General features: G+C 43.0%; 2 protein-coding genes and 1 long non-coding RNA gene across 3 annotated transcripts; 2 read left to right on the top strand and 1 right to left on the bottom strand.

The window, feature by feature from the left end:
* Positions 1-1,366: 1,366 nt before the first annotated feature.
* cd44a (CD44 molecule (Indian blood group) a) lies at positions 1,367-9,438 on the bottom strand. Its single transcript, XM_042317952.1, has 5 exons — positions 9,238-9,438; positions 3,739-5,137; positions 2,121-2,183; positions 1,862-1,940; positions 1,367-1,751 (listed from the first exon to the last, which is right to left on the bottom strand). Exons 2-5 carry the CDS (start codon positions 4,355-4,357, stop codon positions 1,571-1,573), a joined length of 942 nt encoding a protein of 313 aa, XP_042173886.1. The 5' UTR covers positions 4,358-5,137; positions 9,238-9,438; the 3' UTR covers positions 1,367-1,570.
* A 7,020-nt stretch (positions 9,439-16,458) lies between these two features.
* Positions 16,459-21,802, top strand: LOC112240793 (APAF1 interacting protein). The gene is given in 9 exon segments (XM_042317949.1): positions 16,459-16,564; positions 17,039-17,271; positions 17,700-17,800; positions 17,961-18,016; positions 18,658-18,698; positions 18,700-18,784; positions 19,405-19,540; positions 20,575-20,742; positions 20,941-21,802. Coding segments are annotated over 8 exon segments (771 nt in total). The 5' UTR covers positions 16,459-16,564; positions 17,039-17,205; the 3' UTR covers positions 21,059-21,802.
* LOC121845839 lies at positions 19,911-20,076 on the top strand. Its single transcript, XR_006082804.1, has 2 exons — positions 19,911-19,943; positions 19,991-20,076. It is a non-coding gene; the product is annotated as an uncharacterized LOC121845839 (long non-coding RNA).
* Positions 21,803-22,639: the final 837 nt, after the last annotated feature.

Genomic DNA, 22,639 nt, shown 5'->3' with positions numbered 1-22,639 from the left:
TATGAACAGACGTGGAAATAGAAGGGAGAAACTACATTTGGAACCATTTGGTGTAGCTGACTAATGAAGTGTTGTAATGGTTTAAAATGCATCCATTATACTGCAGCAGGAGCTATGCACTGAGCATCATACAACTGTCTAACACTAGAAGAACACTGAGTGTTTAAAACCAATACATATGAAGTATAAAGTATATTATACTTACTATGACTCACATACCGGCATTCATCTGAACAATACGTAATGCCCCAGTCAGCAGGATTTTACACCCAGTGGAAATGTAGTGAAAAGCAGGGCTCTAAGTAGGTTGGTATTACGTTTTTTTACTATACTTGACTTATTCTGGCTGTGTAGCACTTATGTGAGTCCCTGAGTGTATGTGTCACTATGAAACATCTACAAAGACATTCTTTTATATTCTGTATGGATTCTGTATTTTCTTTTACAGGATGATCAAAAACATGTACACAAATAAGATTTGTTGATAAAAAATAGTGCAATATCAAAACAAAAATAACACCAACAACAACAACAACAACAACTATAACAACAACAACTATAACAACAACAACAACAACAACAACAACAACAACAACAACAACAACAACAACAACAACAACTGGTCGGTGAGTGAGAATTAGAAATTCAGTATGACCTTGTTTTCTTTTTTTCTATCAATGGTTCTGACAGTGTTTGTAACTTTGATAATATACATAATGTCAAAAGAGATATAGCAACGTGTTTATCCATGGCCCATCGGAACAGGTGTTTATCAATCTGACTTATCTGGGCTACCAAAGGTCAAAGGGACAATTCAAACTCACACGCCACAGACGTGTCCCACATACATTCTAGAATGTCTCCATTCATAGTCATAGAATCAGGAATCACTAGCTACAGATGTAGGGTCTTAATTTGATCACCCGGTTGTTGCAGCAAATTTCCTGCAAGGTAGGAAATGCAAACTTGTAGTTATTCAAAGTTTAAAAAGAGTTCGAAAGTTTGTAATTTCCGCTTAAAAATGTCAGACTTGATTTGCCGTAACTACAAAAATGCATTATCAACCCCTACAAAAATGTCCATTAATTATAATCCACACAATCATTCAGATTTCCAGTTGCTGCAGGATTCTTTCCCTGCTGTGAGAAATCTTTCCATGATATAGACTGAGCAGGTGAATCCAGGTGAAAGCCATGATCCCTTATTGATGTCACTCGTTAAATTCACTTCAATCAGTGTAGAAGAAGGGGAGGAGACTGGATTGTGCTTTGAGACAATTGAGACATGGATTGTGTATGTGAGCCATTCAGAGGGTGAATGGGCAAGACAAAATATTTAAGTGCCTTTGAACAGGGTAGTTGCCAGGTGCACCCGTTTGTGTCAAGAACTACAACGCTGCTGGGTTTTTCACACTCAACAGTTTCCTGTGTGTGTCAAGAATGGGGGGGAGTCCACCCATTATGCCACCCACTATGTCACCATTGACTAGAATGGGGAGACCCGTTCCATTCTATTTCTCAGGTGTCCGTTGTTCTTATTTTGTCCCCGTTCTGCATCTCCTTGGCCCGTCTCAGTCCAGCGGCTCTTTCTCAGGGAGGTCCTCCAGAAGTATAACAGTGTACTCTCCAGCGTGGATGTTTTCCCTTGGCCTCTCTTTAGACAGAAACCTCTCCATTTCCCGCTCCGCCTTCTCATCTCCTGAGCTCGCGTTGGCGACCTTCTTCTCAGATGCCTGGGCCGGTGCATTCCACCTGCAAGATGATTTGACATGGTTTAATTCCATGGTTTGTAACTAAGTGACAACATGTTTCAATCTCATGAACATATTTTCCGGGATGGGTTTGAAAGTGGTTGATTTTACCTGTCTCTGGTACCTATGGCGACACAGATTACGACCAACACCGCCACGCCCGCGACGAAGGCAACAATGATCAACCAACCTGGAGGAGGAGGAGAAGAAGACGAAGCAGACAGTGAGGGGAAGTGACCGTGTCTACTGGAACCTCTAGTACGTTCACAAAACTTTGTCTTCAAATTTAAACTGCACCAAGGAGCAGAACGTTCCCTGGTGTATCAGCAGAATATCTTGTTAGCTGGGCGTGTATGATTCAGGAACTGACCCGATGTATATGAATCATGTTGTCTGGATGGGGTTGGTTTTACAGCAGCTGCATCATGAAGAACTGTGGAAATAGAGATAGATTAAATACAATTTACACTCAAAGAGATGTGTTAAATAGTGTGTTCAACAGATACAATGGACATGCCCTATCCCACTCTGCTAACAGATACAATGGACATGTCCTAGCCCACTCTGCTAACAGATACAATGGACATGCCCTAGCCCACTCTGCTAACAGATACAATGGACATGTCCTATCCCACTCTGCTAACAGATACAATGGACATGCCCTATCCCACTCTGCTAACAGATACAATGGACATGCCCCCACTCTGCTAACAGATACAATGGACATGCATCCCACTCTGCTAACAGATACAATGGACATGCCCTATCCCACTCTGCTAACAGATACAATGGACATGCCCTATCCCACTCTGCTAACAGATACAATGGACATGCCCTATCCCAACAGATACAATGGACATGCCCTAACAGATACAATGGACATGCCCTATCCCACTCTGCTAACAGATACAATGGACATGCCCTAACAGATACAATGGACATGCCCTATCCCACTCTGCTAACAGATACAATGGACATGCCCTATCCCACTCTGCTAACAGATACAATGGACATGCCCTATCCCACTCTGCTAACAGATACAATGGACATGCCCTATCCCACTCTGCTAACAGATACAATGGACATGCCCTATCCCACTCTGCTAACAGATACAATGGACATGCCCTATCCCACTCTGCTAACAGATACAATGGACATGCCCTATCCCACTAACAGATACAATGGACATGCCCTATCCCACTCTGCTAACAGATACAATGGACATGCCCTATCCCACTCTGCTAACAGATACAATGGACATGGGACATGCCCTATCCCACTCTGCTAACAGATACAATGGACATGCCCCCACTAACAGATACCCACCCACTCTGCTAACAGATACAATGGACATGCCCTATCCCACTCTGCTAACAGATGGACAATGGACATGTCCTATCCCAACAGATACAATGGGACATGTCCTATCCCACTCTGCTAACAGATACAATGGACATGTCCTATCCCACTCTGCTAACAGATACAATGGACATGTCCTATCCCACTCTGCTAACAGATACAATGGGACATGTCCTAGCCCACTCTGCTAACAGATACAATGGACATGCCCTAGCCCACTCTGCTAACAGATACAATGGACATGCCCTAGCCCACTCTGCTAACAGATACAATGGACATGCCCTAGCCCACTCTGCTAACAGATACAATGGGACATGTCCTAGCCCACTCTGCTAACAGATACAATGGACATGCCCTATCCCACTCTGCTAACAGATACAATGGGACATGTCCTATCCCACTCTGCTAACAGATACAATGGGACATGTCCTATCCCACTCTGCTAACAGATACAATGGGATGTATTCAGACTGGACAACCCAAAGCCTTCCTTTGACATCAATGAATGATTTACGCAGAAGTATGAGTAAAGTACAAGGATCTCAATGCTGAATGCCACCCATTATGAACACAAGAACTTTGAAGGGACAGAATATTAGTACACTTCTCCTGGATAAACAGTACTGTACCTGTAGAGGTATCCACTGCCGGTTCCTCCCTTGGTAGAGCAAGCCTATTGCTGCCTTGAATTCTTGTCTTTGTTTCAATGAATGGCTTATCGACTAGGGAGTTGTCTGTTTGGTCCTCCTCGCCAGCAGGGGCTGCTACTGTGGTGCTACTCTGAGGCAGGAATCCCAACCCTAACCCTTCGATGTCTGAATTCATCCTGACTGTTGTAGGTGCGGCAGAACTGGTGGTTGAGGTGAAGGCCAGCTCTGTATTCATCTTTGCAGCCCCGTCTTCCTCCAAGCCTGTCATACTGGTTAGGTTAGAACTAGGTGTATGGTTGGTCCCCGAACTTTGGCTAGGTCTGGAGGTGGTACTAAAGCTTGGATCAAGGCTAAGAGGTAACAGGTCTTCTTCTTCAAATTCTGAGATGGGACTATGGCTGGGACTGGGATCCGGTACACGACTAGGGCTGGCGACAAAGTTTGGTCTGAATATATCGTCCTCCAACTCCTCTAGCTCTGTTGTGGTGCTAGCATCATGAGTTGGATACGGACTGGTGCTGGGGTTAGCGTCATGAGTTGGATAAGGACTGGGGCTGGGGTTGGCATCAAGGATTGCGTTAACATCTTCCAAATCCATCGGAAAATCAGTGGTGGGTTCAAACTCTGCTGTGGGGAAAAAAAAAATCTGCAGTGGGGACAAACTCTGCTGTGGGTACAAACTCTGCTGTGGGGACAAACTCTGCTGTGGGGACAAACTCTACTGTGGGGACAAACTCCACTGTGGGGACAAACTCTACTGTGGGGACAAACTCTACTGTGGGGACAAACTCTACTGTGGGGACAAACTCTGCTGTGGGGACAAACTCTGCTGTGGGGACAAACTCTGCTGTGGGGACAAACTCTACTGTGGGGACAAACTCTACTGTGGGGACAAACTCTGCTGTGGGGCTTTCAGTATCCAGGATAATTTCATCTTCCTCTGGTGAATCAGGTCTATCACTTGGACTGGAATCATAGTTGTACTTTTCATAATTGTCCTCTGTGTCGCTTTGACTGGAGCGAGGAGTTGGACTGGGGCGAGGAGTTGGACTGGGGCGGAGGTTAAAGCTAGGTTTAAGGTTGGCGTCAAACAGGTCCCCTTCATCGTCTTGTCCTGAAGTGGGGTGTTTCATACTGCCCCTTGTAGTGCTGCCCTCTGTCTCATCTGTGCTACCCTCCTCTGGGTCAAAGGTGGGCAGCTGGTCTTCCGGGTCAGATGTCATAGGGTCAGGGGTCACCAAATGATCTAGGTCCACTGTTTCATCACTTCTGGATGTTCCATTGGTGGCATCCGGGGGACCCACTACAAGCTTCTTGAAGATCTTGAAAGTTTCCCCAAGAAAATCCCCAGCAGCCAGAGCGGGAAGTTCTGTCGAGGCTGTGACAAAGAGAAGAAAAGACCTCAGCTCAATGATTACCTACTAACATCATGTCCTGACCTTTACAGTAGAGGAAAATTACTGAGCTTTGATGTCTTTGCATGACAAAGGAAGGCCTGGGAGTATCGTGGCCTTTCAGGCTCCTCCCTGGAGTACCTGTGTGAACCTGTCGTGTTCTGACTAACCATACAGGAAACATGATTATTAACTGGGATGACTAATCATCTGCCTTTGTGTTTGACAGAGGCAGTTTCATCAAATCATTTGGTTTTATTCAACCGCAAAATCAACACACCCAAGCCTTTAAATAAACAATGTCTTGGCTTGTCTCTTTTCCCTGTTCTGTTGCCATAATTAGTCAACAGTGCTACTTCAAAAGAGTTTAGGATAGGCTTTGAAGAGGTGCCAAAACGTTATGCCCCAACAGAGGCTTTCACGTGAATAAGGTGTGCATATATCTTATTCCTGCAAGAGGGCGTGCTAGGGAGCTAACCAGGGATACACTCTTAGCAGTGAAGATGCCTGGAAGAACCTTTTGGGTTGTCGCACCGGCAGGACCTTTCCAGTTCAAAAAGGTTATTGGAACCCCACCGGAACCTTTTTGTGATGGGAGGGGTTGCATTTTTAACCTTTTTAATAATATATTGTAGAGGTGGCAGCCTATGAGGAGACTGGAGGCGTGGATTATTGGAAGTGTGGCTTTCAGATAATTTTGGAGGGGCACCCGTTAGAGTAAATGTCATTCCTATTCACCATGTTCAGCTTGTATACTGCAAATTTCAATGTTCCTTCAATATTTATGCATATTGTATATTCTAATATAATATGAATAATATAAACATTGCTGATTAAATATAGTAATAAAGTAGTAACTATTCCAACTTTGCAATTTTCATAGGCTCTTGACTGAGGAAGTCATTCACCTCTGTAAGCTTCCTTGAACAACAGAACAGATGAACAGGAAGGACATTTACTCAAACCGGTGACCCAACAAGATATATCTTAAAGCCACACCCCTAATAAGCCACGCCTCCACTCCAGGGTTCCTCCTGGAACCTGTTGCTACATTGAAACGTTAAAGGTTCCACCAAGAACCCCTCAACTAAACAAAGGTGCAAATATGAGCCATTGACTAGCAATGGTTCCTTGAGAAACTCAGGGGATCCTTGAGGATCTCCTGGGTTCCTCAAGTCACCACTAATTCTAAGTGTGTACTGTGGCGAGAGGGGGTACTAGGGAGCTGACCAGGGATACTGTTGCCCAATCCCAAACTTATCTCTGACCCCTTTCCTTAGGTATTTGTTGAATCCTCCAAAGGAGCTTAACTGTTTCATGGAATGTTGACTGTCATTAAATACTGTTTTCAAACAAAAGTAGAAGTAACTGCTCTTATCTTTGACATTGTTCTTAAAATTTGACACCAAATACATTATCCTTTATGTCAAGCAATCTCAGGCCTCCATTTCTAACACACTTGTGAACAGTTTTACCTGTATGAGGTTTCTCCCTGTCCAATAACAGTTTTACCTGTATGAGGTTTCTCCTGGTCCAATAACAGTTTTACCTGTATGAGGTTTCTCCCTGTCCAATAACAGTTTTACCTGTATGAGGTTTCTCCCTGTCCAATAACAGTTTTACCTGTATGAGGTTTCTCCCTGTCCAATAACAGTTTTACCTGTATGAGGTTTCTCTCTGTCCAATAACAGTTTTACCTTTATGAGGTTTCTCTCTGTCCAATAACAGTTTTACCTGTATGAGGTTTCTCCCTGTCCAATAACAGTTTTACCTGTATGAGGTTTCTCCTGGTCCAATAACAGTTTTACCTGTATGAGGTTTCTCCCTGTCCAATAACAGTTTTGCCTGTATGAGGTTTCTCCCTGTTCAATAACAGTTTTACCTGTATGAGGTTTCTCCCTGTTCAATAACAGTTTTACCTGTATGAGGTTTCTCCCTGTCCAATAACAGTTTTACCTGTATGAGGTTTCTCCCTGTCCAATAACAGTTTTACCTGTATGAGGTTTCTCCTGGTCCAATAACAGTTTTACCTGTATGAGGTTTCTCCCTGTCCAATAACAGTTTTACCTGTATGAGGTTTCTCCCTGTCCAATAACAGTTTTACCTGTATGAGGTTTCTCCCTGTCCAATAACAGTTTTACCTGTATGAGGTTTCTCCCTGTCCAATAACAGTTTTACCTGTATGAGGTTTCTCTCTGTCCAATAACAGTTTTACCTGTATGAGGTTTCTCCCTGTTCAATAACAGTTTTACCTGTATGAGGTTTCTCTCTGTCCAATAACAGTTTTACCTGTATGAGGTTTCTCCCTGTTCAATAACAGTTTTACCTGTATGAGGTTTCTCTCTGTCCAATAACAGTTTTACCTGTATGAGGTTTCTCCCTGTCCAATAACAGTTTTACCTGTATGAGGTTTTCACCCAAGCTTGTATGAAACTCACCACAGCACTTTGGTTTCACAGAAATTCAGGATATACACATTAATGCACCTGTTGGAACAGCTCAGCAATTGCTACAAAGACTGCTGTGTGTCTGTCTACGTGGGGAGGGGGAAGGGGGAGGGAAGGGGGACTTAGGCACTAAACATGTAAAGAATAGGTCCCCCAGATTTCACTGAGCTAGAGTACAGGTAGGTTTGAAACACAATGAGGCTCTCCGGTGAAGTAGAAAAGTGCAGACTCATCAGACGAGGATAGGATTACTTGAATTCCATAAGCCTGTGTTCAGATACAACAGGAGGTCTTAGACAGTGACCCATTTTACTTGGCTGCACAACCAATGGCCAGCTGGGGATGTTTTAATAACCCTGATTAATACACAACCAATGGCCAGCTGGGGATGTTTTAATAACCCTGATTAATACACAACCAATGGCCAGCTGGGGATGTTTTAATAACCCTGATTAATACACAACCAATGGCCAGCTGGGGATGTTTTAATAACCCAGATTAATACACAACCAATGGCCAGCTGGGGATGTTTTAATAACCCTGATTAATACACAACCAATGGCCAGCTGGGGATGTTTTAATAACCCTGATTAATACACAACCAATGGCCAGCTGGGGATGTTTTAATAACCCTGATTAATACACAACCAATGGCCAGCTGGGGATGTTTTAATAACCCTGATTAATACACAACCAATGGCCAGCTGGGGATGTTTTAATAACCCTGATTAATACACAACCAATGGCCAGCTGGGGATGTTTTGCTCCCAAACATGTTTTTATTATTTTGTTTTATGCTAACACAATGACTCAGAGAAATATATTTTGTTCAAGAAAGTTAAAAAAATATATACTGTACTGAATTAAATTGGACTGTACTGTACTGTGGTGAATTAAACTCCATTGAACTGTACTGTATTATGCTGAATTAAACTCCATTGTACTGTACTGCACTGTACTGAATTAAACTCCATTGGACTGCACTGTACTGAATTAAACTCCATTGGACTGCACTGTACTGAATTAAACTCCATTGGACTGTACTGTACTGAATTAAACTCCATTGGACTGTACTGTACTGTACTGTACTGAATTAAACTCCATTGGACTGTACTGTACTGAATTAAACTCCATTGGACTATACTGTACTGTACTGTGCTGAATTAAACTCCATTGGACTGTACTGTACTGAATTAAACTCCATTGGACTGTACTGTACTGTACTGAATTAAACTCCATTGTACTGTACTGTACTGAATTAAACTCCATTGGACTATACTGTACTGTACTGTGCTGAATTAAACTCCATTGTACTGTACCATGCTGTCCAAACTTGTGAAACATAGACGTCTTTTCAATGTCTGGAAAATAAGGCTTCTAGGTATCTTTTCAACGTAATTTAGCTTACTGGGTATGTTATTACAATGGGGATGGTTGTCAGACTGTGACAAGCAACCCCAACAATAATATCTGATCTTGTTTAATGTGAACACAATTTCTCATGCATTTTTACTTTTGGATGGCCCTGGGAATTGAACCCACAACCCTGGCTTTGCAAGCACCATACACTACCAACTCAGCCAAAGAGCAGGGTTTCACTAATTTGTTTCCTGGGACAGTAATAAATTGTTACTCACCAGGAACAGGGTCGGACTGAACAGGTGCCAGAAGTCCGAAAATAACCCCAAGCAGTAGAGTCCACATCCTGAGATCAGAGATAGGCATCGAGGGAGAGATGAGAGAATGTGTACTGCTGTGCTCTGTGGTTCTGTTCCCAAGAAGGCTGGCTTGTTTTCCTAGGAGTGTCTGTGGGATGACTGAACTGGTTTGAAGGGTGTAGCTCAACTTTTTTATACTGAGATGCGAGTCACATCAGTGCATCATCGATAGCTAGTGACAGTCGATTGGTTGGCGGAGGTGGGCTAGAACACAGAACACACCCTCTCTTTTAAAAACTCTCCCTCTCTGGCTTTCTCCCTCTATCTCTTTCTTACACACACACACACACACACACACACACACACACACACACACACACACACTCTCTCTCTCTAACTATCCATATATCTCTTTCTCACATTACCAATAGGTCTCTTCTTTTCTTTTTTTATCCAACCATATTAATCATGACCAAATATTTAGGAACAGATTGTCATTTCATGGAGTCTGTGAAGGATGAAACCACATGGAAAAAGTGGTAAGCAAGATAGATTTTAAAATATATATATTTTCACCAAGTCAAATGAATGTATTAATATGTTTCATGATGCTCGTATCTAAACCAAAGTAGATAGTTTTAAGATTGTTTTACAGATCTTAATTTGATCACTCTGTTTCAGGAGAACTTTCCTGCAATGAAAGGACATTTAAAAAGTGTAGTGTATTTGAGGTTTAAAGAGGCTTCTGAAGTTTGTCATTTAAACTTGATTTCCGCTTATAAAAAATGTATCAACAGCTGCAAAAATGTCCATTAATTATAATTCACTTTTTCTGTTGCTGCAAGATTATTTTCCTGCTGTAGAAAACTGGCTCAAATATGAGGTCCTAAATCTAGCAGGAAAGTGCATCCTTGTAGCTGTGTGGATTAACATAGTCTATATGTTTGCCTCGGGGTAAGTTGAGCCGATAGCCACCACAACCCATACAAATGATGATTCTATTTTGTTGATTACATTTGGTCAGTTTTATGCATAGTGTTTTTGCGATATGTCATGCATATGAACTCACGATAGTACGTTTGTATTATAACAGAGCACACACCATTGTGTCCCGTGTATACAAACGTAAAACAAGCAGTGGTCTGGTTCCCCTTGACGTTGTTGAGAGAGGAAGTGAGAGAATGGTAGAAGTCCTTTGGAACAGCTGCAAAGCCAGAGTAGCAGAGGAACACAAGTTCATATCTGATGACATGGAGTCTCATAGATCAGTCTCATGGGCTTAGTAGCCTCAAACACAGAGAACTTGTCTACGAATTGGCGCATCAAAACAGCATCCCTGTCCCAGACAACTTGTCAACAAATAGAAGGGTAAGTGATATTGAATCTATATCTGAATGTATGCATAAATTTAAGATGACCTACCAGCACCATCACCCCCAATGTCACAGGACACCATTACTCTTACCCCAAGGCAGCTCAACTTACTCTGTCCCTATGCTCAACCTACCCCATACCCGCTGTTATGCCAATAGACCAAGCTATGTTTTCAAAACTGTTATGTTTACATAAATGATGATTATTTCCAGGGATACACAACATCCTAAAATATATGTACTGTAGATATCTTTGTTAGAAAGAATGTAATATTTCACTTGACGTAGTGATGCTGAATGTACAACATGGCTCAACATGCCCCATTCTTCTCTATAGTCATTGAGCTGCAGGAGCTGATGGGAATAGAGGGTCTTTGGTGGCCATCAGGAAGTCAGGATAACTCAGTCGAGGATCTTTGGTGGCCCAGTCAGGACCAACAGGAAGTCAGGATAACTCAGTAGAGGATCTTTGGTGGCCAACAGGAAGTCAGGATAACTCAGTAGAGCAGGCCTGGACAACTCCAGTCCTCAGGGCCTGATTGGTGTCACACTTTTCCCCCAGTCCCAGCTAACGCACCTGTTAGTCCCAGCTAACACACCTGTCAGTCCCAGCTAACACACCTGACTCCAATAACCAACTAATCTTGATCTTCAGTTAAAAATGCAATTCGTTTAAATCAGGTGTGTTTCTAGGGATGGGCGAAAAGTGACACCAATCAGGCCCCTGAGGACTGGAATTGCCCAGGCCTACTGTATAGGGTCTTTGGTGGCCCAGTCAGGACCAACAGAAAGTTAGAATGACTCAGTAGAGGGTCTTTGGTGGCCCAGTCAGGACCAACAGAAAGTTAGAATGACTCAGTAGAGGGTCTTTGGTGGCCCAGTCTGGACCAACAGGAAGCCGGGATGACTCAGTACAGCACCTACGTAGAGAGGTGTGTTTCTCAGATGACTAAACATGTGTGGGCTGGGTAGTAGACACCTGTCCCGTCTCGTCCACCACACACCCCTCTGGCTTAAAGTGGAATTGTCATCACTTCCTGGTCTGGGTACTAAGGCCTTTGAAGCTTTAGACAGCCTGAGAGAAAATAAAAGGTACGGGGCCTGCTCCTGCACGCACACACACCTCCCATGTATAATGTGTTGCTTCCGTCTCTCTCCTTCCCCCAACCTGGGCTTCAACCAGGGTCTCTCTGAACACATTGACAAAAGCATTGTTACCTATCTCTCTCCACAAAAGCCATGGGAAAACAACTATTTCAATGTCTCAGAGCAAGTGACGTCAATGATTGCACCGCTAACTGGCTAGCCATTTCACACCGGTTACACAAGCATGCATACTGAAGACACACACCACACACATACACACACACACACACACACACACACACACACACACACACACACACACACACACACACACACACACACACACTGACAGACCTACATGTAAGCATGCACACACACACACACATGCATGCCTGTGAGTACACACAGACTTGGGGATGGTGGGATGCATGACATTTACATATGTACACAGACAGACACAATTGACCTAGTAACATGGAAGGAGGATGGTGAAAGAGATGTCTGTAACATGGAAGGATGATAGGGAAAGAGATGTCTGTAACATGGAAGGATGATAGGGAAAGAGATGTCCATAACATGGAAGGATGATAGGGAAAGAGATGTCCGTAATATGGAAGGATGATAGGGAAAGAGATGTCCATACCATGGAAGGAGGATGGTGAAAGAGATGTCTGTAACATGGAAGGATGATGGGGAAAGAGATGTCCGTAATATGGAAGGATGATGGGGAAAGAGATGTCCATAATATGGAAGGATGATAGGGAAAGAGATGTCCGTAACATGGAAGGAGGATGGTGAAAGAGATGTCTGTAACATGGAAGGATGATGGTGAAAGAGATGTCTGTAACATGGAAGGATGATGGTGAAAGAGATGTCTGTAACATGGAAGGATGATAGGGAAAGAGATGTCCATAACATGGAAGAATGATAGGGAAAGAGATGTCCATACCATGGAAGGAGGATGGTGAAAGAGATGTCTGTACCATGGAAGGAGGATGTGGAAATGATCGTTAATCCTGTGGGGAATTTCCAAACATGCTTCATATTGACTGAAGTTTCCTGTATGTGGTTACTTGTGGCTACACTGTGCATCTGTGTGTGTCCGTGCCAGATGACAAGTGAAACACTTCCACCACAGTGAGCAATACTAAAGGCTGCTGGGTCGGGACCATGTAGAGCAGCACTAATAGAGAGATACAAGTGGTGGTGGATAAGGTTCAGCCACCACACGTCTGTCTGGCAAGAACTAATCAGATGTCTTCAGAACAGGTTTATTGCAGATATTGGGTTCAACACGCCACACTCCTAAAAGTTGTTCAATGGAAAGATACAAGAAAATAATAAGCATAAGTAAGAGCTTCCAGACAACGTACGGGGCAAAGCCAAATACACACAGCTAGTAGAACACACTGACAGGACAATACATTCACACAGTCAACATCAGACAGATTCTAGAATCACACATTCACACAGTCAACATCAAACAGATTCTAGAACCACACATTCACACAGTCAACATCAGACAGATTCAAGAATCCCACATTGACACAGTCAACATCAGACAGATTCTAGAACCACACATTCACACAGTCAACATCAGACAGATTCTAGAACCACACATTCACACAGTCAACATCAGACAGATTCAAGAATCCCACATTGACACAGTCAACATCAGACAGATTCTAGAACCACACATTCACACAGTCAACATCAGACAGATTCTAGAACCACACATTCACACAGTCAACATCAGACAGATTCTAGAACCACACATTCACACAGTCAACATCAGATAGATTCTAGAATCCCACATTCACACAGTCAACATCAGACAGATTCAAGTATCCCACATTGACACAGTCAACATCAGACAGATTCTAGAACCACACATTCACACAGTCAACATCAGACAGATTCTAGAATCCCACATTCACACAGTCAACATCAGACAGATTCTACAATCCCACATTCACACAGTCAACATCAGACAGATTCTAGAATCCCACATTCACACAGTCAACATCAGACAGATTCTAGAATCCCACATTCACACAGTCAACATCAGACAGATTCTGCACATGTGCACAAGACCACGACCAACGTGGAATAGCAACTGCACCACCAGCGAAGGCACAGGTAAATTTAGGCTACATACATACATCATAAGGCTACACACAGTACATGGTAGCACGAGGCTACATAAAGACTGTAAATGTACATAAACACAGCTATACGCATCAACAGACAACATAAACAGAATATATTTACCTTGAAACAGTACATGTGAGCTTCATCACCAAGCCGAACGAGCTATCGTTAGTGGCTCATATTCTGGCTTAGCTGGCTAGTAGTAACATGACACACATGAAAGGAAAACCCCTGATAAATATGGTGAATATGAACTTAGCAACATCTTGATAACAAACATGGTCATCTCCCATCTATTTCTGATGTCCATCCAGTTTGATTTATATTTGCCATATATAGTTTAACTGTGCTGTTTCACAGAAATTCTGAACCTATATACTTTTTACGGACACAGTGTATTTAAAATGAGTTATCTTGTTGTTATTAGTCCCACCCTTCAGCTCCATTCAACCCCTCCCATCTAACTTTAACACCATCCAGTGTTGATTTCTATTTGCCATATATATTGTTCAACTGTGCTGTGATGTTTCACAAAAGTTCTGAACTTTTCTATTCTCATAGTTTATACAGATTGTACATTAAAGATAAACATTGTTGCTAAAATAATTATTGAATCCATTCTCGTCTGACCGCGATCTCACTCTGAAGACAGGAGCGAGGTTCAGTGAGGTGCACAGGGAATAGTGGACTGTGATTGGCTGATACAAGTGGGGTCTTGTAGGTACAAAGAATGAGAACAAGTACAACTAACTACTAGATTAGGGTTGATGTAACTACTACATAAGAGCTGGCCATTTTAACACCTAGTATCACCATACTATCACCGCAGTATCACTGTAGTATCACCGCAGTATCACCATACTATCACCATAGTATCACCATACTATCACCGTAGTACCACCATAGTATCACCATACTATCACCGTAGTATCACCATAGTATCACCATACTATCACCGTAGTCTCACCATACTATCACCATACTATCACCATAGTATCACCATACTATCACCGTAGTACCACCATAGTATCACCATACTATCACCATATTATCACCATACTATCACCATACTATCACCGTAGTATCACCATACTATCACCATATTATCACCATACTATCACCGTAGTACCACCATAGTAGTATCACCATACTATCACCATACTATCACAGTAGTATCACCATAGTAGCACCATAGTATCACCGTAGTATCACCGTAGTATCACCATAGTATCACCATAGTATCACCGTAGTATCACCATACTATCACCATAGTATCACCATACTATCACCATAGTATCACCATAGTATCACCATAGTATCACTATAGTATCACCATAGTATCACCGTAGTATCACCGTAGTATCACAGTAGTATCAACATAGTATACATTAAGACTGTGTCTAAATCAGTCTTAACTGTTCCTTGTCAGTAAACTCAGCTTTGGTGAACGTGCCTGTTACCATGCCTTTAAATATCCACTCCCTAAGTGAAGGCCTAAGCCTTCAGCATGCAACGATCCAATGCCTGTCACGTGTCCCCGGCACTTCTGTCAACACAAGGCATTTTATCCTGTCTGACGAGAACCTAGAAATCCCTATTGGCCTGGACTTACCCCTCCACTTTTCACCCCAGCCATCTATATGCTACCTCCCCATGATATCCTACACACTGTCAGTCCAAAAAACACTAAGTAAAAGGCAGGCTTATGGAAAATGTTTCTTGATAACAAACATGGTCATCTGTCAATTATAAAACAATGTATCTAATAACGACTTTGGTGAAGTAAAGCTGTCCCAAGGAAACATCCCGCCCCCTGGGATGGATAGGCCTACAACAAGGTTGTAAACCAACATTATATTAAAGGCCTAATGGTCATGTTTCAGGTTGCAGGACTAGATGTTTGTTATGAAGAGTTCATGTCACAGCCACACTATCCTTTCAAATGCTGATAGATACAGTAATACAACACTGCAGCCCGTCTGGTTTTCAACCATCCAAAGTTCTCTAATGTCACTCTGCCCCTCCACACACTCCACTGGCTTCCAGTCGAAGCTCACGTCCACTACAAGACCATGGTACTTATCTACGGAACAGCACTAGGAACTGCCACTTCAGGCTATGCTCAAACCCTACACCTTAACCCAGGCACTCCGTTCTGCCAGCTCAGGTCTCTTGAATGCACTAACTGTAAGTTGCTCTGGATAAGAGCATCTGCTAAATGACTCAAATATAATATAATAATATAATGTACTAGTAGGCATCTACACTGTAATTAGACTGCAGCCTGCAAGCACCATGATGTAAATTGGTGACTAGTTGGGAAGAGAGCGACCACTTTTCATGACTAGACAAGAAAAAAGTACCTGTCGTTACCATAAATTTGGTTTAATTTATTTGTGCTCTGCTACCACCTGGTGCTTGTTAGGCATACTTGTGCTACACCCTCTCCAGGTTGAAGTTACCCTGATATAGGATATACTTCTTCAAACAAAAATATGAACAAATAATAAAACACGTTTGATTTTGAATTGCTAAGAATTGTTTCATCTTATTTTTGCCGATTATCAAAGACCTCTGCGATTATTCGATAATTGTCTTCAGGCACAATACAAGGCCACGTGCAAGAGATCTGGAGGTCCTTACTATATCCTGTCGCACTAATGACGACCCCTCTGCTTTCAAACAAACACACAAAGGTATTTAAAACGCGATAAAACTGAATTGTTCCATTTAAACATGTGGCGAAATATTGTATTTAAACGATATGTTGTTTTAGATTTCGTTGAGGAGGAATAACGTCGCATGTTAAAGTAGCACCAGTTAGTTAGTGAGCTACCAGAGCCTAACGTTATCTAGTTTGCTTTTTGGCCAGCCTGTTACGGTTGCGACCTAGTGTATTGGCACCCTTGTACGTTTATTTTAAATAATTCATTACGTCTTCAAATATAAATTAAAATAAAAACGTGTTCACACGTGTACTGTGGAAAGTTGCAGGTATTTTTACAAGGTAAAAACAGCCATTATTCTGCTTCATTATAACGTTACCACTGTGAACATGGCGAAGGGGAAAGAACTATCTGAGGATGTAAGGAATTTGATTATAACCAAACATGGACTTAAGCAAGGTTACAAGTCCATCTCCCGAGACCTTGGCATTGCTGTTTCCACAGTTCGTAATGTTATCAGGAAGCATGCTGTCCATGGAGTTGTAGTCAACCTCCCAGGACGTGGTCGCAAGAAGAATCTGGTTCCACCGGGTGAAAAAGAGGGAACTTGCAAGAAGAATCTGGTTCCACCGGTTGAAAAAGCAGTTCGTTCTGCATCTATCCAAAATAAAATGACATCTGTTTGTGATGCCACCATTGATGACAAGGAAAATGGTTCCGAGTCGACGGAGTCTCAGGTATGTGCTTTGGAACGACTGCTAACCGTTGTAGGTTATCTAGCTAGGCTGCCTAACACATTTAAAACAAGTCTTGCAATCTGAAATTGCAAACAAGTAACGAGCTAGATTCACACCTTAACTTGTAGGCTAGACAGTGAGTAGAGCAAGAATCTAAGGACAATAGATGCGATGAGGGAAGTCGGAGGAAGATATTTTGGGGAGTCCATAGCCAGAGAGCTAGAGAGAAACGACAGGGGGGGACTTTAACAGGGAGAGGGTGAGAGAGAGAACACACAGCTCCAGTTTAAGACCCAGAAGGAGTGAGGAGAGGTAAATGGATGTGGCCACATCTCACAACAGTCATAATTTGCACAAGCACCTGAAGGTAAATGATGAGCCATTATGGTGTCTGGGTAATGTAGTGTTTCCCCATCACCTTGTTTCAGGACAAGGAACATCCACGGCTTCTCATCCCAGAGTTATGTCGTCTTTTCTACCAACTCGGCTGGGTTACTGGGACAGGAGGAGGGCTAAGTTTGAGACGTGGGTAAGTGCTCTGACTTTAATATTGTTGAATCATTTTTTTTTTATTCAAAACTTCATACGTGACTTGGTCTTTAGTTAAATGTAGAGAGAGAGAGAGAGATATATATGCATGCATGCATGCTAGCTAATGAACATTCATCTCCCCATTTTGTTGTACCTAGAGATCAGATCTACATTGCCCCGTCTGGAGTGCAGAAGGAGAGACTACAGGTGAGCAGGGCTGGTGTTTTGCCTTCATATCATCATAGAGACTACAGGTGAGCAGGGCTGGTGTTTTACCTTCATATCATCAAAGAGACTACAGGTGAGCAGGGCTGGTGTTTTGCCTTCATATCATCAAAGAGACTACAGGTGAGCAGGGCTGGTGTTTTGCCTTCATATCATCAAAGAGACTACAGGTGAGCAGGGCTGGTGTTTTGCCTTCATATCATCAAAGAGACTACAGGTGAGCAGGGCTGGTGTTTTACCTTCATATCATCATAGAGACTACAGGTGAGCAGGGCTGGTGTTTTACCTTCATATCATCATAGAGACTACAGGTGAGCAGGGCTGGTGTTTTACCTTCATATCATCATAGAGACTACAGGTGAGCAGGGCTGGTGTTTTGCCTTCATATCATCAGAGAGACTACAGGTGAGCAGGGCTGGTGTTTTACCTTCATATCATCATAGAGACTACAGGTGAGCAGGGCTGGTGTTTTACCTTCATATCATCATAGAGACTACAGGTGAGCAGGGCTGGTGTTTTGCCTTCATATCATCAGAGCCAACTTGGACTACTTAGTTTGACAGTTTCTGGAGATATGTTTTGTTAATGAATGATACACTATGGGGTGAGCTCCCTGTTAATGAATGATACACATGTTTGTCTGTGATGTGGAGGAGAGAATGATACACTCAGGGGTCCCCTCCCCCTGTTAATGAATGAACCTGAAGGGTGAGCCAATGTGATACCCTCTCTGTTAATGAATGATACACTATGAGAGGTGAGCTCTCTGTTAATGAATGATACACTGAGAGGTGAGCTCTCTGTTAATGAATGATACACTATGAGGGGTGAGCTCTCTGTTAATGAATGATACACTGAGAGGTGAGCTCTCTGTTAATGAATGATACACTATGAGGGGTGAGCTCTCTGTTAATGAATGATACACTATGAGGGGTGAGCTCTCTCTGTTAATGAATGATACACTATGAGGGGTGAGCTCTCTGTTAATGAATGATACACTATGAGGGGTGAGCTCTCTGTTAATGAATGATACACTATGAGGGGTGAGCTCTCTCTGTTAATGAATGATACACTATGAGGGGTGAGCTCTCTGTTAATGAATGATACACTATGAGGGGTGAGCTCTCTCTGTTAATGAATGATACACTATGAGGGGTGAGCTCTCTCTGTTAATGAATGATACACTATGAGGGGTGAGCTCTCTCTGTTAATGAATGATACACTATGAGGGGTGAGCTCTCTCTGTTAATGAATGATACACATGTATGAGGGGTGAGCTCTCTCTGTTAATGAATGATTAACATGTCTGAGGGGTGAGCTGTATTCACAGACCCACGAATAGGCCAACATGCTAACTGTCTCCCTCCTGTTCCTCAGCGGCGCAGGCCGTCATCCACACCCACTCCAAGGCTGCTGTCATGGCAACTCTGTTTTATCCTGGCAAGGAGTTCCGCATAACTCACCAGGAGATGATAAAGGGAATCCGCAAGGGTACCTCCAGAACCAACTACAGGTAGGCACATGGCTAGGACACCTCCAGAACCAACTACAGGTAGGCACATGGCTAGGACACCTCCAGAACCAACTACAGGTAGGCACATGGCTAGGACACCTCCAGAACCAACTACAGGTAGGCACATGGCTAGGCAGCACCATGGCTAGGGTAGGCACATGGCTAGGACACCTCCAACTGCAGCACCAACTACAGGTAGGCACATGGCTAGGACACCTCCAGCACCAACTGCAGGTAGGCACGTGGCTAGGACACCTCCAGCACCAACTGCAGGGCTAGGCACGTGGCTAGGACACCTCCAGCACCAACTACAGGTAGGCACGTGGCGGGCAGGTTGCGAGGACACCTCCAGCACCAACTACGGGCGGGCAGGACACCTCCAGCACCAACTACGGGCGGGCAGGTTGCGAGGACACCTCCAGCACCACCTCCAGCACTACGGGCGGGCAGGTTGCGAGGACACCTCCAGCACCAACTACGGGCGGGCAGGTTGCGAGGACACCTCCAGCACCAACTACGGGCTGGCACCTGGCGAGGGCACCTCCAGCGCCAACTACGGCCGTATAAGTGCTCAATGGGAAAGGGGATTTCCTAGTCAGTTGTCCAACTGAAATGTGTCTTCTACATTTAACCCAGCCCCTCTGAATCAGATGTGCGGGCGGCTGCCTAAAACAACATCCACATCTTCGTTGCCCAGGGAACAGTGGGTTAACTGCCTTGTTCAGGGGCAGAATGACAGATTTTTACCTTGTCAGCTCAGGGATTCGATCCAGCAATCTTACGGTTACTGGCCCAACACTCTAATCACTAAGCTACCTGCCAATGTGCTACAGTGTGAATGTCTGTACTGAAACAGTCCAGCCCAGGCAGCTTATGGAAATGAATGTGGGAATCCAGATGTTACCTTGTAACTCCTGTCAATTCTGGCACATTTTCATTCAGGGGAAACTGACACTTGATTTTAGATAGTGGCCTTATTGACTATGCATTCTGCTCACACACTGACGTTGACGTGTGTGTGTGTGTGTGTGTAGATATGATGAAACCCTGGTGGTCCCCATCATTGAGAACACCCCGGAGGAGCGGGACCTGAAGGAGCGCATGGCGCTGGCCATGGAGCAGTACCCAGACTCCTGTGCGGTCCTCGTCCGGCGCCACGGCGTCTACGTGTGGGGGGAGTCCTGGGAGAAAGCCAAGACCATGTGAGTTAATGAATAATTATGAAGTAACATAATGTTTTATATATGTGAATAACTAATTATAAATAGTCTAAAAGTAATGTTTGTAGAAGTATTACTGTGAATGTGTCATTTAGAATGAACGTATCACTGTTTTAAATGCATCATTGGTGCTTTCTAGAGGTTTGTGTGGTAGTGGGTTATCCACGTGTCTTGTTCCAGGTGTGAATGTTATGACTACCTATTTGACATCGCCGTCCAAATGAAGCAGAGTGGAATGGATCCTTCAGCACCACCCATTGAAGAGAACCATTACTACGATGTCCAACAATCCCAATAAATGGAGGCAAACAATCAGGGCCTAAAATGAACATCTGCCAAATGTGGATTTTCTTTTTTCCCCAGCCATGTTGCTGGGTGGTCAGGACTTCACAGTGCAAGTATTTCACTCGCATTTGTGAATATAACAAGTCAAGTTTGATCACATTTATAGTGACATATATGCTGCACTAGCTGTTTTCAAAATATTTCTGCCGTTTTTGTTTCATAGCTGGTAATATATAGCCTATTCCACCTCGCTCTGCAACACAGCCTGGCTGGGGGACTGTGCGTACGTGAAGAGCTGAGTGAAAGATTACATTTTTAGAAGCGCTGTGCACAGGCATAAAAGTTGGTCTAATTTACTTGAAAAGAAAGTCTACTGAAGTGAAACCCTGTCCTTGTGTTTCTTGGCTATTTCCATTGTTTTGTTCACAAGCTAGGTTGTTTTTCTCTGTTTGAGTTTCAACTGCTTGGGAAGAGAAGACCACTGCTTCTACTAGTCAATCTCACAGGCAGAAACAGTACTGATTTGCGTTGCCACGGTAACCTCCCTCCCTTAAAGGTGCAGGTGAACATTTTTGTCTCTGATATTTTGGTTAAATTAAATGAATGAATATACCAATTTTACTTCTTACTAGTAATACACTTATTGTTTTAGAAACATTACAAAGCATGCTCATCTGTTTGTTTTTTGGTGTAATTTTTGTGGAAAATATTTTGGCTGGTAGATTTAAAAATAATAATAAATATTCCTGCCACAGTGGCTTTTGTACCAAAAAGTACATTTTATGTCCTGCAAACAAGCATTAGAAATGTCAAATATTTTGAATTTCTATCTACAGTAATAGTAGAATGATGTTATACAATATTTTACCCCCAAAACCTCTTATTGGTCCTTAAAAGACAGACTGGCTGTTGTTGTCAAATTGACAGGGCCTGAGCCAGACTTTATTTGGAGATTTGCTGGCCTCACAAATGACGTGTAGTTCCTTTAAAAAAAAGATTTTTTTTAAGTTAATCTCTTTTTAAAGATTAGGCTTTCCACAATAACACCACTTGTATTGGCCTCTCGTATTGACATGTGCAGTTGTAAAGCAACATGAGGAGCCTGTCTCATGTTAAAATGGGTGTCAAAGAAACATTTGAGCTGTTAAAGGTGACTGTGTTCTTACTCTGACCAGACAGTCTGTATCACTACCATCTGAACTATTACAAGACTGTTAAGTGTCTATTCTCTCTCTTGAGCATTCAATGTAATCTGAAAGAATTAGACATATGGGGGGGGGATTCAAGTGAATTCTGCACTTATAGAATTCAAATTTAGCGGGAGTCAACTAGGGTTATTGTCTTGCATACTGCAAATCAAACAGCCTGACAGATGTGGATTGTTCACAGGCGAACAGACGTTTCACATAATATAGCAAAACATGAATCATGTCTGATCAATAAGGATGAGGATTCATGTTAGTGTGCAACTTTTATTTTTAAATATGAAATATAAATGTGTGCAGGGATTGGTTAATACTTGCTCTGAGACAGAGCAAGTATTAAAGGAAGTTGGTGCGGGAGTCTTCCAATTCAGCCCTCTGTCTTCCTGGAT

This window comes from Oncorhynchus tshawytscha, unplaced genomic scaffold (genome assembly GCF_018296145.1).
Source record: "Oncorhynchus tshawytscha isolate Ot180627B unplaced genomic scaffold, Otsh_v2.0 Un_scaffold_3036_pilon_pilon, whole genome shotgun sequence".
Taxonomy (NCBI): domain Eukaryota; kingdom Metazoa; phylum Chordata; class Actinopteri; order Salmoniformes; family Salmonidae; genus Oncorhynchus; species Oncorhynchus tshawytscha.
The sequence above is the reverse complement of the archived record's forward strand: the minus strand, read 5'-3'. Positions and strand labels throughout refer to the sequence as shown.